The sequence below is a fragment of the Anguilla anguilla genome, chromosome 6 (assembly GCF_013347855.1).
Source record: "Anguilla anguilla isolate fAngAng1 chromosome 6, fAngAng1.pri, whole genome shotgun sequence".
Classification (NCBI taxonomy): Eukaryota; Metazoa; Chordata; class Actinopteri; order Anguilliformes; family Anguillidae; genus Anguilla; species Anguilla anguilla.
Window position 1 is genome coordinate 29435374 of NC_049206.1, and position 12548 is coordinate 29447921.

At 39.2% G+C, this 12548-nt stretch overlaps 1 protein-coding gene across 3 annotated transcripts in view; it reads left to right on the forward strand.

The window, feature by feature from the left end:
- Positions 1-7062, forward strand: part of prox1a (prospero homeobox 1a) — a 44276-nt gene extending 37214 nt beyond the window's left edge. For all 3 annotated transcript variants that reach the window (XM_035422754.1, XM_035422756.1, XM_035422755.1), the window contains exon 5: positions 1657-7062. In XM_035422754.1, coding sequence (XP_035278645.1) covers positions 1657-1842 — 186 coding nt within the window. In that variant the 3' untranslated portion in view covers positions 1843-7062. The remainder of the gene's footprint in view (positions 1-1656) is intronic.
- The last annotated feature ends 5486 nt before the right edge of the window (positions 7063-12548 follow it).

Consider the following 12548-nt stretch of genomic DNA (forward strand, 5'->3'; position numbering starts at 1 on the left):
TTTAGAAAATTTAGGCAGACTAATTGGTTGGAACAAAACGCAGCGCAGACAGCATCGCTCCAGGACTGGAGTTGTAAATCCCTATCATAGTCCCTCCCAGATTCTCTCCAGAAAAGCCTGGTCAGGTCCTCGGCTTTTTGAAACAGAAAAGTCAGACATGCTACTTCTCCTTTTTCTCGTGCTATTTGCTGTTATAGATTTACAATCAAGCCCAGTGTGACGGCAGAGGAGCTTCACTTCTCTCTCAGTCCCACAGCCAACCTTTATCTCATGGCCCTTATCAAACGTGGAAGTGAAGTTTTTACAATACAGGCAGATATCATTGTGTCAAGAAATGGGAAGTTGCATGCAAGTCAATATTACGTTGCTTTTAAGGAAGTAGGAACTAGAGGGAGAGCATCATCCTTTATACCATAGCCTGCTTTATGACACACGCAGTGCCACAAGAAGTGTCACTTAATCATGTTTAGTTTGTGTGTGTTTGTACAGGACTGAACATAAGTTGTAGGCCAGTCTAAAAAATTCTAGCCATTTATCTGAGCAGTAAGCCTTTGTTTGTAAACACGAAGTAACATTAATACAATGAAAGTAACAAAAACTTTTTGTGTTCTTGTGTTCTGGTTTTCTCTCCATGCTTTATGGCTTACCTTTCTGTAACAGTGGTTTCTTAGCTGCAACATGCCCTACAAGATAATTTCTTGTAAGATTTCTTCTCGCTGTCGAAGCGTGTACTTTGGTGCCAGAAGACTCTGCCAAATGCTGAGCAAGCACTTCACTTGATTTCCTTCTGTCCCTCAAAGAACTGACCTTTAAGTACTGTTCATTGAATGCAGAAAGCTTTTTGGGTCTTCCACTGTGTTAAATGCCTAGTTTTTTCAAATTTACTTATGACCACCATATCTAGAAAATCTGGTTAGGCAGGATATTGCTTTCTAAGAATTGCCTTGTTGATGATTTTATGTCTGTTAGGGTAGCCATTTCCAAACCTCTCCACACAGCACCACAGCTATTCCATGTATTTGTTAAATTCCACCAGTAACACACCTGGTTCAGTGAATTAATACCTCATTAAGTTGAATTAGGTGTGCAGGGGGTGGAATTTAATAAATACATGGAGAGGGACCAAACCCATGCTCTTCTAGCCATTTCATATCAACTTTCTGGATAACACAAGACATCCCTGTTACTTTTCATTGCATTCATGTTTGCTTATATTTATTCTAATGTTATATGGCAATTTTCGAAAATAAATACTTCTTCCTCGAAGTAGCTTTAAGCATAATTTTCTTGGTTGGACTAACACTTTTGCACAGTACTGTATAAACATGGATTTTTTTTTTTGCACTGTGCTGAACTCAGATACATTCTGATAGCATAAATAAATGATAAAGAAAACAGTGACCCGATGCTGATTTCATAGAATACACTTATCATGGAAAAGGCTCATTAATCCGCGCAAGTCGTGTTCGCTATTTTGCAAGAGAGGGCCTTTTGGGGGAGCGGGTGGGGGGTGGTGTGTATCCGATTTGATCCTCCCCGGCCCTTCAAAAAAGGCCCCTCTGTCTCTCTCAGCACAGCCACCCTCCCGCGAATCAGAGACTTGGGATTGAAACGTAAAACTTTTATTAATGTCATTGTCTCCTTGTGTATCAGCAGGTTCCGGAAAGATTCCTGGAGGTGGCTCAGATCACATTACGGGAGTTTTTCAATGCCATTGTCGCCGGCAAAGATGTTGATCCCTCCTGGAAAAAGGCCATATACAAGGTCATCTGCAAGCTGGACAGCGAGGTTCCTGAGATTTTCAAATCTCCCAACTGTCTGCAAGAGCTACTGCACGAGTAAACATTTCCATTTCTATTTTTTTTTTTTTGTTTTTTTTTTTTGAATGTATGAATATGAAGTAGCATTCCCAATTTGAAGCCCCAGCTGTTCTGGAATGACCTAGCAGTTCCATTTTTGTGTTCTCTTTTTCCCTTTCCTCTGAAAAGACTTTGAAACCCAATGGGTGTTTTTGCCTATGTGAATCCCCTCTTCTCCCAGCCTACCCCCCCCCCCCTTCAAATAAGGGGATTATCACTTTTCTGCAGCCCAGCTGGCAATTTGTACTGTTAACCTGACATTTTATTAATCCAGTCATCAGGAGGGCCCTGTTTCACCAACAGACACGTGATGAGTGTGAAGGCTTCTTTCCCATGAATAGGGCATTACATTTATAGGTTGTATAGATTTAATTATTATTTATTGTCATTCTTGTAATTACTGCTTGCTATTGACACAAAATTATTTTGGTCTCACAACAGCTCTGCGTACCGTAGAATAAATTATTTCAAAATGGAGGGGTTAAAAAATATTGTCCACAGAAATATATTTGACATGGACTGCTGTTTGGGGACTGTGGAAACTGTGTCTAAATGTTGCTTTTTCTTTCTCGGGCGCTCGTCCAAGTCGTGTGTTTTCTGTCCACTCTGATAGTGCATACACCAGGGAGAGAGAGGCCAGCTCCTAGGCTTTTTCCTTTAGAGCAACCTTTCCTGTAGCTAAGCAACATGGCCATATCACACTGAGGCTAGCCAGTTTTGCACACAAAAAAAGGAAAAAAAAATGGATGCTTTCCCACTGAATGACCCCTCTCACTCAAAAGCACACGGTCTCACTAACACACAGACAGTGTCACACACACACACACACACACACACACACACATACGCGCACACACTTCACACGCGTGCATACGCAAATATAATACACAAACACCCACTCAATCAGCGGTTGTTATAGTGTCCACTTATTAAAATGCAATGAAGTAAAAAATATAGTGTCGCATTATTTCACAGAAATTTGTAGGAAATTTATAGGTAAAATCTAGTCGGAAACATAAAACAAAAATGGTCACACAGGACTATTATTATGTCCGTTAATTTTTGGGACTTTAACAGAAATTCCCTAGTAATTTTGTGAGCAACTAAATAAAACCAGGCTGGCTATATCTAGCCTTGTTTAGTGTAATTTACTTTTTGCAGTGTATCACAGTATTTTCATGAAAGTATTTGTAAAGTACCTGCTAAATACACTAATATAAATATGGTGACAGAGAATACAATATATGGCTATTTAGACATTTTAAGCCTTTATTTTTATCTGGATAGCATCATTATAAAATATAATGTATAATAAGTATATACTGCACTATACTTTGTTTGCGAAAGGAATCGGTTGCTTTTTGTCCTTTGTCTGTTGGTCGTAGACTGTATCTGGCTTTCTTTTCCTCAGCTTGAATTTCACAGTCATTGTAAATAACCTTTTTTATGTGGGATGGACGTTTATTTGATTGGCTTTATAAATGGACCCTCATTATTAATTTTGTACAACATCTACCCAGTTCACCGCTGACTTTACGATTTAAATGAAGATACATTAGCACTCAATCAATCCAGCTGGTTAAACCGGTGTGAATTAAGAGCTGAAGCAAAGCTCTCGGATCTAAAACTCAGCACTTCTTTTTTTTGTGAGACGCTTGTTCCATTTATACTACAAGAACAATGCAGAGATGTCTTCAATCTGCAGTTTTATTTTTCTTCATTGAAACTCCGGTTGACTTTAGAGGTCAAGAGGTGGCCATGTGATCCCTGTAAGCGGGACAGCTTTGCGTTTGGAAATACAGCTGATGAACTGAAATGCAGGACTGCAATTATTGTCAGCACAAAGCCTTAAAAACCTGCTGACTTCTAAATTAGCCAGCACAAAGCCCTGCAAGGTCCTGTCATTATGCCCCAAGCACTGGCAGGCTCTGCAGCCTCTGGACAAGCGAGACAACATTGGGAACCAAGTGCCAACATTTTCCACTATGCACCGAGGAAAAAAAAAAATCTTCTCAATACTCCCGTAAAATGTTTGTTCATTTAACTTTAACACAGTTTATATGAGTCCAAGAGGGATGAAATGTACTCTTTTCAAGCAAAATGTACTCCATCACAGTTGACTTGGCACTGAACAATTTACTGTTTACTTTCTCTAGGTAGGCATCACCTGCTTTACATGGGGTCAGTTTATAAACTGATGACATAGCAACATAACAATTCTAATAGAAATACTAAAAAAATGAAAAACATTCAATGTAGAAAGAAGCACTTAACTGACTTAATAAAGGATTTATTTTGCATGTGCAGGACACTATAATATGATTTTTTTAAAACACTGAATCAAGCAGGGGTTCCTGCATGAAGTAAATTACATTCCTTCAGTTCATTCAAATGTCCTTATAGCATTGGCTCAAAACCTGTCATGCTGTATTAAATTTAGTTGTAGTCTGTACTGAAGTTATACCCCATCCAGAAGTAAGAAAAATACCCTTCTACAGGATTAGAGGAAGTGTAGAATAGGGGAGGTGAAGATTACGGATTTAAATCCCCTTCATCTTGTGTATCAGTGGACATTAGACATTGTTTCTCTTCAACAAAATTGCCTTTGTAGGTCTCTGTGTTATGTGATATTAAGTCTGCCACGTCGCTTGGCCTATAAACTTCACTGATGAGCACAATGTACAGCCTAGCAGATAATGTCCACAATGTACAGTCTACAAAAGGTGGGAGGTGGTCATCTATCAGTGAAATAATGGATAATTTTCATACTGAGATTCTATATTTGTGAAGTGAAATTAATTGTTTATTTAGTCCTTGTTAGGGAACAGAATGTGCCTGGAATTATAGCACCAGCAGAAGGTGGAGTACACCTTCGGAAAAAGAAACTGAAGAGAAAATGTTTTAGTCCAGAAATCCCTCCCGCCCCTCCGATACAATTAACATAATTACTTCCCTCTGAAATTATAGTATTTTCAAGAATTACCGCTACAACTGCAATAAACACTACATGAATGGGTTTTTTTGTTTTTAAACCTGATGATTATAGCTATGCATATATTGTCTTTTTATATACACAATTGATTAAAAACTCCATGAAAAATCAGATGTATGGTGAAAACCTTTTTGATGAGCTTGATGTTTTTAGAAACCATTTGATAAATTCAAATATTTTCCTTGGTCACCGGAACAGCATTCAAACATAATATTCCCATAGTAGCCATTTTTGTAACTGTGGTGCAAACGTGTTTTCCTAGTCTAATAACAAGTAGCATAGAAGCAATATTCAAATACAACACGCACGCACACACACACATACGCACATACTCGTACACACACACACACACACAAACACATACACACACACACAGTGTGAAGAGTTTGACGTTTTCCTCCACTTTCGATTACTATTTTCTATTTTAGATTTAGGTCTTGCGGTTTATGTTATTGTGAAGAAGTTGGTTTATTTGCATTTTATATTGTATTGAATGGATTTTAATGCAGAAAACAAAAAAAATATTGTTTCACATTTCTGGTTGAATATAAATGTGATGCTTGGATGTTTATAAGAAGGGAACATGTTTTCTTTTTTATTTTGTTTCTGCTGTGTGCTATCGTTTGTGCCTCAGAGCATTGCAATCTCTAGAGTCGAAGCCAGAGTCCAGGGGAGGAGGGAGGGAGATCTGGTCCAGGTGGATTAGTTGAAAGAGGGGTTGCTTCTCAAACGAGTGCAGAACCACTCTGTGGCGGCTTTCGCACTAGTCAGCACAGGATCCTGAGCAAAATTTGTCCGCGGGACTGAACCACTTAATATTACCCCCATGCCACCCAGGTTGTTTGTTCTCTTGTAGTCCAGCAGCTGTGTCTTTGTCCCACCCTTAAAACTGTACAAGCAGACTGTTTGGTAAGGGACTGTATTATGACCTTAGTTGATCACGACATCATACCCCATTTCAGGCACTTAATCCCAACCACTCCGCGCAATGGTGCCTCTCGCTTGGTGTCTCAGGGGATAGGCTTATATGTACAGCTGACTGGAATGACACTGGAACCACCCCACTGCTCTACCTGCCGTGAATGACCTCAGATCAGTCCATCACTCTGAATAGGGGCATTGCGGGGACAGACTACTGTGTATTGCACTTATGTTGTGTTTTCAGTTGACGGAAGTCCTTTGCATCACTTACTATGAATGAAATTAGTTGAAAGCCTGCTGGTGATTAAGTGTAGTTTCTTTTTTAAAAGAAAGGGCTGAAATAAATAGCATCTTTTTGGATCGGACCAGAGGTGAGACAGTCTACAACCAGTAGCATTGTCCAACAACACAGCAGTAAATTGCATTTATTTGAGAAAAATGATCAGATGGAATACATCTTCAAAACTTCAGTCTTTTCAGATGACACATTTTATGGTATGCTTGAATAGGGTTTAAAGTCCCGTGAAAGTCTGAAAGATGTTTTTTTTTTATTTCCATCAGCCCTGATGTGTATGTAAATATTTAACAGAAAGTGATCAAACACTGCCTTTATATTATCTAGCAATATGTTGTAAATAGCATTGTTATGCTTTTTGTATGAAATAATTCTTTGATTCTAGTGCAGTAATTCCAACTGACAATGTTATGGTTTCTTATACATAAATAAGATATATAAATAGGATATTCAGTATATCATAACTTATTATAAACAGTTTATAATAAGTTATACATATATATTTCCCATACATGGCTAGTGATTTGGATTGTGGATTTTTGTTGTTGTCGATCTGTCATGCGGTTTTTGCATAATTTATTGGTTTAATTTATCCTAATTTATTTGATTGTGTATTTTTTTTTTTTTTTACCAAGGATGTACTGTAATATTATTTAGTAGGATCACACAATATTAACAAAGCCCTTATCAATTACTAAGAGACGAAAGCGTACAAGTAGCCAATGGAAATTAAAACATTCAAGGTGAGCCCGGCAGCTACTAAATTGAGGAAAACTAAATTTTCAACAAAGTTTTTTTTTCTTGCTTGGAAGATGAAATTATTTTATTTTGTGTGTGTTAAGCATTTTGTATACTATCCAGACCTTTACCTTTGCTTTGTACCACCTACAAAACAGTAGTTCAATTGCCTCTTGTGCCTTCCATCTTCTCTGAACTGAATGTATGTGCAGTATATATGCAAGCTTGTGCAGAATAAATACAAATTCCAAACTTTGTTTGTTGGCTTTGTTTGTTTAGCTAAATTGTGTGAAATGTGCACAAGGATGCTTGTGGGTCTAAATATATAATATCATTTCTTGAATCATTCTGAAAATTTTACCATTCTTGTCCGTTGTATGCACAATTCAACTGATTATGTTCTGTGTGCAAACTTACAAATTTCCAGTACAGGTTCAATTTCATCAACATTTGCCCTTAATGAATTGCACATTCCTTATTTCTTCACAGTCGCAGTCTAGTGAGTTCAACGATCACTAAAACCGACACATCAAACTATGTTTGTCAATAAAAAGTGTAATCCTTAATTTATTTGGAAGTTAGAGTAAAGGACAAATACATTGAATACAGGTCATTTTCTCACATCCAGCCTCATTAAATTGATCCAATCCTCCAATAATCCAAAAATCACAAGTTTTGGTGATGCATGCAGGATCTGGCAATGTTCTCCCTTCTAAAACACATCAAACACTTGGGTTTCCTTGAAGCATCCCATGGATCAGATTGCGGTAATCACCACACTGTTTTTCATACTCCAACTGGTGACATGGAGTAAATGTTTGTCAAAGACTTTTTGGCAATTCTATGTTAGGAAAAATAAAACTATAGAGTAAAACTTTACATTTGATGCTTTTAGATATGGATAAGCTAATGTCACAGAAAAAGTTTCTGAAATCATTTTTTCTGGATGGTTTTTCCCCAGTGGTCACAAAATAATCACCAAAATATTCATTAAATATTTCAGGAGAAACATTGTTGAATAAATAATTATGTCAACAAGCATTAAGTAGGAGCAGTTGACCTGTAAAGCAAGTGAAAGATCTCTCCTCCCATCTTCAACTTTAAATGCTTTCAGCACAGCAGCGCATGCATCAACAAAACAAATTGAACATGTACGTGTAAGCAGAAATAGCTTTAGACCGGGATTTAAAACCGGTCAAGTCTAACCATACAACAGGTCAAATCCAGCCGTTGAAGGCTTGTGCTAATAACTAATAAGGATAGTGACCATTATTCTATTTACACCATGTGATAAGTACCAACTCTTTGTGTTTTAAAACCACTGAATGTAAGTGCATGTTAGGCTTTTTCAGCTCATAATTATCGTATCTCCATAGCGTATCGCAGCGGGTAGCGTTTTACCGGATTTACACAAGCCATTTCTTTTCTAAAGTGTTTTTTGGTGTTTCTGTGCTAACACACAGTTAGTTATAAATCTACAGGCCTGACTAAGCATAGCTATGTCCTGAAGAGTTTTCTCATAACATACAGTAGCCTGAACTGATCTTTCCACACCACAGCAAAGCTTTTTAGTGTGTGTTGCCACTTATATTTACGGTGTAGAAGATCAATTTTGGCCACTGAAACATACAAACAGTGCACAACTATTTGTAGGTTTCGCAATAGTTATTAATAAGTCGCCACCCAGGATTATGCAATTCAGGTTATTTGATCTTTTAAATATCATTTAAAATGGTAACGTCAATTTCAGTAAATCCATCACTTCATAATAGTTGCTGTACTTCCTATATTTGATGATAGGATTGTGTGTGAATTATATTGTAAATTTGCTATTAACACTAGTAATAAGAATTATAAAATGAGAATCTTTGAGCATGTGTGTATATGCAGTGAGCTCAATAATGATTGGGACATGTTTTTCCTTAATTTGGCTCTGTACTCCACAATTTTATATTTGTAATCAAACAATGTATATGGTTAAAGTACAGATTCTGATCTTTTATTAGAGGGTATTTTTATATATTGTGGTTTCGCCATGTGGAAATAACAGCACTTTTTATACATAGTCCCTCCATTTCAGGGCACCATAACGTTGGCTTTGACAAATGGCCTTACATGGGATTCTAATTAGTCAGGTGTGTTCAATTGCTTCCTTACAGTGCATGCATAAGACAGCTGTCAGTATATAGTCATGATTCTAGGCTGTTTATTGCCTGTTTATAGTATTTTCAACCTGAGGACCAGAGTTGTGCCAATGCAAGTCAATGAAGCCATTATGAGGCTGAGAAATGAGAAAAAAAAACTCAGAGACATAGACCAAACCTTATGTTTTCCAAAATTAACTGTTTGCAACATCATTAATAAGAAAGCAAGCACTGGTGAGATCAGTAATCACAAAAGGTCTGGCAGGCCAAGGAAGATCTCTACAGTTGATGACCAAAGAATTTTCACCATAATGACGAAAAACCTTAATGACCAAACACCTGTCTCACTGATCAGAAACACTCTTCAGAAGGCAGCTGTGGATGTGTCAGTGACCACTGTCCATGGAAGACTTCAAACAAATAACTGCAGAGGCTGCACTTGTAAGATGCAAACCACTAGTTAGTCACAAAAACAGAATGGCTAGGTTCCATCCATCCATTCATCCATTATCTATACCTGCTTATTGTGGTCATGGTCTCGGGAGGTGTTGAAGCCTATCCCAGCATACATTGGGCAAGAGGCAGGAATATACCCTGGGCAGGTTGCCAGTCTGGCCAGGCAGAATGGCCAGGTTACAGTTTGCAAATAAATACATAACAGAGCCTGCAGAGGTCTTCTGGACAGATGAGACCATGGTTAACTTGTATCAGAATGATGGCAAGAATAAAGTTTGGAGGTCAAAAGGAACTGCCCAAAATCCAAAGCACCCTCACCCTCCTCATCTGTGAAACATGGTGGTGTGGATGTTATGGTTTAAGCATGTATGGCTGTCTCAGGTCCCGGCTCACTTAAATCTTCATTGATGATGTAACTGCTAATAGCAGCAGCAGAACGACTTCTGAAGTGTGCAGAAACATCTTATCTGCTCAAGTTTAACCATTTGCCTCCAAACACATTGGACAGTGCTTCATTCTATAGCAAAACAATGATCCCAAACATACTGCTAAAGTAGCAAAGGAGATTTCAAAGCCCAAAACTGGATCTTGACTGGTCAAGTCATTCATACAATCTGAATCCAACTGAACGTGCGTTTCATATGCTAAAAAGACAACTTAAGCCAACTAGCCCTCAAAACAAGCAGGAGCTGAAGATGACTGCTACACAGGCCTGGCAGAGCATCAGCAGGGAAGATACTCAGCACCTGGTGATGTCTATGGGTCACAGACTTTAAAAAGACATTGCAGGCACGATGTGTGACAAAGTACCAAACATGGCTACTTTAATTTGCAGAACATGAATATGTCCCAAACATTATGGTGCCATGCAATGGGAAGGCTATGTATAAAACATGCTGTAATTTGTACATGGTTAAACAAAATCTATAAAAAAAAGTCCTTAAATAAAAGCTGAGAATATGTACTTTAACCACATGTGAATTGCTTGATTACAAATCTAAAATTGTGGAGCACAGAGCCAAATCAAGAAAAACATGCCTTTGTCCCAAACAATATGGAGCTATATATACATATATGCGTGTGTGCGTGTGTGTGTATGTGTGTGAGAGAGAGAGACAAAAGGGAAGTGCATGGTATTGTGATTGTAGTGGCTGTGGGAAGGGTTGTTGGCAGTGTAATTTATAGGCAGATACAGAGAGTGACTTCAGCAGGTCGTGCTCTCCTGTGGTGATGCTGAACAGGAGGTGGGGTCACATAATGATGAGGCGAACTGCTCATGGTTCCCCCTTCTGTTTGATTTCGCTGCGCGCCTTTGAAAAAGCACTTCTTAACAGGACAACAATAAAACAGCTGTGTTTGTGTTGGCCCATTCACAATTGAAATTTTACCCTCCCACGCATCACTAAAGAGATAACACTGGTATAATATTGCTTCTGTGTTTCGCTGCTCGCTATCATTTTCATAATAACACTATTGCTGCTAATGATAACATTAAAATAATATTAAAACAATAATAATGTTTAAAATTATTGAATATCTGAATAATAAGGGGTTTGACGAGAATGCGCTTTCTGCTTTACTTGTAAGAAGAAAGGCAAAGCTCATTTATTGTACATACTATATATTTTCAGACAGCAAGTGGTTTTGAGTAGAAAATGAAGGCAGCTTATGAAGATGTCATGTTGTAATTGTGATGGTGATTGGGCTTGTATGAGTCCCTGATCCCTATTGGGTGAGCTGTTTGATCAGAGAGCTGTTTCTAATCGTGATGCAAGTAGAGCAGATTCTGTCGCATTTGACCTTGTTCCCCACAAAGGTGCAGCATAACCTCATCATCCTAAAGGCATTAGAGACAACTGCAGATGCCACTTCATCTGTTTAAATACAGTGATCAACACACCACGGAGCGCGACTACACTATCAGTGCCTACAAAGCACATCTATACAGCAACAGCAAAACTTCAGTGACCTGGGTTTATGACCAGAAAAAAACAAGTCTCTCTCTCTCTCTCTCTTTCTCTCTCTCTCTCTCCCCCTTTCTCTTTCTTTCTTTCTCTGCGATGAGGAGGGCTGTAAGATAAGGTTATCATGGTGAGGTGGTGATGGACATCTTTAGGATGTGCTCTGATGAATTGTGACCATTTTGATGGGCCTTTATCTTTTATTGGAATGAATGAACTTTGGTGTGTGAATAATGGAGCATCAAAAGTCAAAAGCAAGTTTTTCCTTCTCCTGTCTCTTAGTTTTTTCTCCCTCTTTCTCTCTCCTCTCTTCTTCTTCTTCTTCTTCTCTCTCTCTCTCTCTCTCCTCTCCTCTCCCCTCTCTCTCCCTCTCTCTCTCAGGAGAAATGAGCGAAACGCTACCTCTAGAGTTGCCTGCTTCCTCCCGCGTCCCGAGTGTTACCCTGACAGCTCCTTGTGTCGGGCTGAAGCAGCATCTTTGTGTTATAGGAACAGTCTGCTTCATAATCAAATACCATCTGTCGCTACATCTGAACCTGTTTTTAACATCTGTGCTTTCTGGTCTCAACAAAGCTTTAAAAACCAATTCACAACTTTCACAGCTCACTGACTAGATGTATATATTTACTACCTTTAATACATCTTCCTGTTACTTTTATGGACACCCCCCTTCTCTGGCTGGGGGTTATTGGGGGGCGGGGGTGTTGCTGTTAGGATGACAGTGCGCCGCTAATTGTCCTGCCAGGAGCAGCCAAGTGCAAAGGAACGATATACGCTCCACTCGGACATGGAGGACAGAGGAAGAGAGGGAGGGAGGGGAGAGAAAGAGAGAAAGGGGCCAGCCGCTTCTCCGGTGCCAGCGCCTGGCCCTCCCTCCTGCCTGCCAACGAAGTAGCTGAGCGTCGATTGCGCACCGAAGCCCTATTACTCCAAATGACACTACCAGGCAGAATGGTAACCAAGGGGAGAATCAGAGGCCCGGCCGATACGCCTGCTGAAGTGCCGCTCGAGCAAATGGCGAAGCAAAATGAGGGGGTCCCCCCCGAGGACGAGACTGCTGTTGCTTCACACATGCCTCCGAATTTCCGAGCACGGCCTCACTGAACTTCGCTCCAATCCGGGACCAGATGTTAGGCAGTATGCTCGCGCAGACACCAGCAGCACACCATTAAAACCAAGATT